The sequence below is a fragment of the Poecilia latipinna genome, unplaced genomic scaffold (genome assembly GCF_001443285.1).
Source record: "Poecilia latipinna isolate Pla-1442-1.1 unplaced genomic scaffold, P_latipinna-1.0 Scaffold3697, whole genome shotgun sequence".
Lineage (NCBI taxonomy): Eukaryota > Metazoa > Chordata > Actinopteri > Cyprinodontiformes > Poeciliidae > Poecilia > Poecilia latipinna.
The window spans coordinates 25,842-30,367 of record NW_015116313.1 but is presented as its reverse complement, the minus strand read 5'-3'; the positions used below and the strand labels follow the sequence as shown (position 1 = coordinate 30,367).

Genomic DNA, 4,526 nt, shown 5'->3' with positions numbered 1-4,526 from the left:
ATAAGCAACTGAGTTTAAGAATGATTTTATGACTGTACTTAAAAAATGTAAATGTAAATGTATATTTATGTAAGAACAAAATAAATATTATTTGTACATGCTACGTTAAGAGTGAAATAACTTTTTCTACATAACCAGAATAGTTCCATGATCTGCTGGTATAAGCTTTAAATCACTAGAATAATATTTGGGGAGAATAGAGGGGGGATGCATATCGTGGCAGGCTGGAAATCCATATTCCCCAAAAATGCATCCCTGTGCTAACTTGGAGAAATAAAGAGTTAAGAGTGAAATAACTTTTTCTACATAATCAGAGTAGTTCCATGAACAGCTGGTATGAGTTTTATATCAATATGATAATATTTGGGGAGAATAGAGGGGGGATGCATATTTTGGCAGGCTGGAAAAGCAAATTGCCAAAAAATGCATCCCTGTGTTAACCTGGAGAAATAAAGAGCTGAAAGGATTTCACCTTTTCTACGTAATGACACTTGTTCTCTGAGCTAATGCTATAATTTTTATATCAACAGGATGGATGCAAATATTTTCAGGCTCATGAATTAAAATGCATTCCCTCCTACATTAACAGACTAGAAAGTTAAGCATGATGTAAAATGTTCTACATATTGGACCTCTGTTTTGTAATGCTTTTAAGCTGTTATGGTATCAAAAGAAAAAACAGAGAATTTCAAACCATTTGCGGAGAACGTTTTCAACAGACACGGGCTGAAAAAAAGTTCGACTCATATGTGTCAATAAAGGTGTAAAAACCGTATTTATTTCAAGTAATTTGCGAAATAAAACCCACCATTTTAGGAATTACATGGTTAAGAAACGTGATAATGTTACAAATATCTTTAAAATTTCCTCTTCGGTCATATTTCAGTCCGTTTTCTCGTCAATATGCGAGAGAACAGAGCGATGCGCGCTCCCGCGAGAGGGGATGCGTTTCTGGGCATAACACCGGTCGCCGCATGTTACACAGAGCAGCTTGTAATGTTTGACTCACCTACCGGTCCGGGATAAATCCATCCTCCTGTCTCTTCTCTGGTCCTTTTCCCTTTGCAAAGAAACTTTCCAAAGACATCTGATCCGTTTCTTACTCATTTTGCTCCTTAGTGAGCTCAGCGTTGGAGCGCAAGTAACCGAAAGAATCCGGTTAAAGGATTTTCAAAATAAAAGATCCTCCAGACTCAAATAATACATAAAACGGAAACATTTACTTATTTCTTGCGCGGACTGGTACAGGTCCGGTACCGGTCCATGGATCGGGAGTTGGGGACCACTGCTGTAAGCCATGTGCTGTGTGTCTTTGTGAGCAGGTGTATCTCAGCTACAACAATGTGTCAGCCCTAAAGATGCTGGCAGCTAGGAAGAACTGGCGCCTCAGCACAGAGAAAGATAAGGTCTGAGGAAGTGCTTTTATTTGTTGAAATGAGATGAGTTCATCTTTCCTGTTTCAATACACAGAGCTGTGTGGTTTGCCCTCTGTTAGGTTCGTCTGTACACCCTGGAGCAAAAGTCCATGTTGAGTTTCAGGGTGGAAGCGGAGGTGGATGTTCCTGCTCACAGAGCCTTTTGTTTGCTTGCTGATCTAAGCAACAGAACAAGTTGGGACATGCACTATAAGTAATGCATCCACACACACATTTACAGATATATTAACATAAATCGTAATGCATCACCACGTCTGTCAGTGAGTGTCATTTTCTGCAGTTCCTCATAATTTTGGTGTTTTGGCTAAAACGTGTCCATTTAGAATGAATAATTCTTAACTTGTGGACGTGTGTTCTTCAATGAATCAATGAAGAACATACAGTATTGAGTTATCCTTCCTTAGACCAAAGGCCATATTTTATTTACCTTTAGTGTGAACTCTGGTTTCTGGTTTGGCCAAAGAGACACAACAGTCATGCTACTTGTCCATAATGTTAAGGAATTTAAATTCCAATAATCACTGGAAAAATATGGTTAAATATTGTTGTACCCTTAAATACACAAGAGCTTTGATGATAAACTGAATTGAAAATAGTAAATTGCAAACAAGTAAAGCAGTAAGAGAACTGTAAAACAAACTCTTTTAAGTAGTAGCATAAGATAGCCTAAACTGATGTAAAAAAAAAAAAATCACTTTTTGGAATCATCATCATAATAATAATGACACTGATTACAGGTGAACTTGTCCTTTTTGTTGTAGATGCACAGATCAGAATTTTGCGGTCAAATTAGGGTCTATGGTTTTTAGGAAGTTTTAATGAAACTTATGAAGCAACAAAGCACTTTGAACTGCCTTTTTGCTGAAAATGTGCTGTATAAATAAAATTACCTTACCTTCTTATAACAATGATGGCCAATTCTGATCTCTCTCAGAACTATAAATAAGAAGATATAGAAATGAAATTCAAAACATGTTGTAGAAAATAGTTTCCTTTTTCATAACTTCTTCCATCGTTGTTCTTCAATGGTCTCTCTATTAAATACCTCACTGATAATGAAAATGGCAGACTCCCTTCAGCATTCAGACTAAACCAGTGTTCTTAACATTCAGATATTTCATTATGATTTTTGTCATAGAGATCAATATAGATTGCATTAACCGCTAAACCACAGATCACAGCATGTTGCCTCAGAACGTTTTAGGACAGATATATGTAGTGTTGTAGCATTTAATCCTTTACATGAAATACTTCTGAATTCATTTCAGCCAATTTAACACTGGTTAATTTGAAATATCTTAAACTTAGTACAGCATCAAATTTGAAGTAACAACTTTCACTTTTATTCCATTTATTACCATTAATTTAGTGTAGACAGGATGTGGCATGACATTATTTTGTTTTTGTTCTTTAAGCTCTTATTGGACAGTTAAAACCACACAGTAATACTGAATAACTGCCAGATACTGGAAGGTGAAGTTGTCAATTAAATGATTCTGTAGAAAAAATAACTAAATAAATCAAATATTTAGTACTTTATCTGACCAAATTATTCATTCGTCTGAATGGTGTAAGGAGAAATGACTTCTCCGTTCTGCTGCCCAGAAACAAATAAAACTGAAAGTGGAGTGTAAGTTCAGTCTGTTGTTGCTTGACCGCATGTTTCTATTCCTACTAATAAAGTGACGCCTAAGGTGGCAAGGGCAGACCAAAAGGCAAATATTACCAATCTGGTTCCTCACAAAGATGGCAGAAACTCCCTGCTTGTGCATCACAACTGCTACACATACAGCAGTCACTCAGCACACACCTCAAGGGAAAATGTTGCAGTTCTTTCTACATAAAGTATCCAAAGTTTGCTGCTGAAAAACACTGTTTTGTTTTGCTGGGAAATGACATCAGGATGAGCTGAGTTTCCCCTCACATTCATAATATAAAACACAACACTGTCCTGTTCAAAGTTTTCAAAAAGTGAGCTCCACTTATGAACACATTCTTGAAAACCACTGGCTATAATTATTTCTACCTGGTGATCTGTGCATATCCTTTCTAAACCAGGAAATGTGAGCTGATTCACGGTGTTGATGATGATGACTTTATTTATCGTGTGGTAACACCATCAGTGCGTCAGGCTGCGGGTGGGTCCCCCACCTCCACCAATCCTGGAGAAGGTGTTCTCCAGGATTTCATCCTTCTAGCCTCCAGAAGGAAGCCATGTGGCCATGGGTCAGTTGCATGTATAGACATGTCCTCCTTAAGTTGACCCACATCTGTCCCACAGGACTGACAGCCACTCTTTGTTTTCCCTCTTCAGAGACCCTTATGTCATTGCTCTGCGCTCAGTCTCCCTGGCAACCCATCCTCCCTTTGAAGGATACAACAGAGGAGAGGTTTTGTGTGCTGGATTTACCATACTGGAGACCAACAACAACATGTCATTGGTGAGATGGTTGGTTAATCTTTTCTCTTTTAAAGTCTTTTTAGGTCCAACCTTAGTTACTTTTCTACTTTCTCCCCAGATCAGTTATTATAACCAGGCGTCTCCGGAGGTCCTTCCTTACATTTCCACAGATATTGCAGGCCTCTCCTCCTCTTTTTATCACACCTTCTGCTCCTGCAGCCAGTACCTGAGCAGAAACGGGCAGCTGCCTGCGTCTGAGGAGGTCACAGGCAACTATGGTGCTGCGAACACCAGCCTGCTGTCAGAGGTCGTGCACAGCACCCCGCTGTAGACAGCAGGGCCAGTTTATGGGCCAGATCATCAGTGTGCTGCTTAACACATGGAACAGTCAACTGTTGGTTGGTCTACTGTTGGTGTTTTCTGAAAAACACAGAATTTTTTTATTTATTTATTTTTTTAATAATGCTTTAATAATAATTCTTTAGTTTGAAATGCAAACCAAAGAATAAAATGGAGATTTTAAGCTATTGACTAAGGTTGGAAATTGATTTTGTACTTTTGCTTCCTTATATCCAAATTTATTAAATATGTCTATGTTTAATAAATGTCATTACAGCGCTTAGGAGAGATGACGTCTGCTGTACAGATTCTGGTACTGGGGTATATCAATAAAATTAGTTTTTTTTTCA

General features: G+C 38.0%; 1 protein-coding gene across 2 annotated transcripts in view; it reads left to right on the top strand.

Moving 5' to 3' along the window:
• LOC106941488 (acyl-coenzyme A thioesterase 11-like) overlaps positions 1–4,526 on the top strand; it is an 18,708-nt gene extending 14,182 nt beyond the window's left edge. Inside the window, exons 12-16 of one of the 2 annotated variants that reach the window (XM_015024536.1) lie at positions 1,323–1,406; positions 1,496–1,629; positions 3,495–3,662; positions 3,751–3,877; positions 3,956–4,526. In XM_015024536.1, the coding sequence (XP_014880022.1) occupies positions 1,323–1,406; positions 1,496–1,629; positions 3,495–3,662; positions 3,751–3,877; positions 3,956–4,168 (726 nt within the window). In that variant the 3' untranslated portion in view covers positions 4,169–4,526. The remainder of the gene's footprint in view (positions 1–1,322; positions 1,407–1,495; positions 1,630–3,494; positions 3,663–3,750; positions 3,878–3,955) is intronic. The other variant, XM_015024537.1, reaches the window with a different exon arrangement.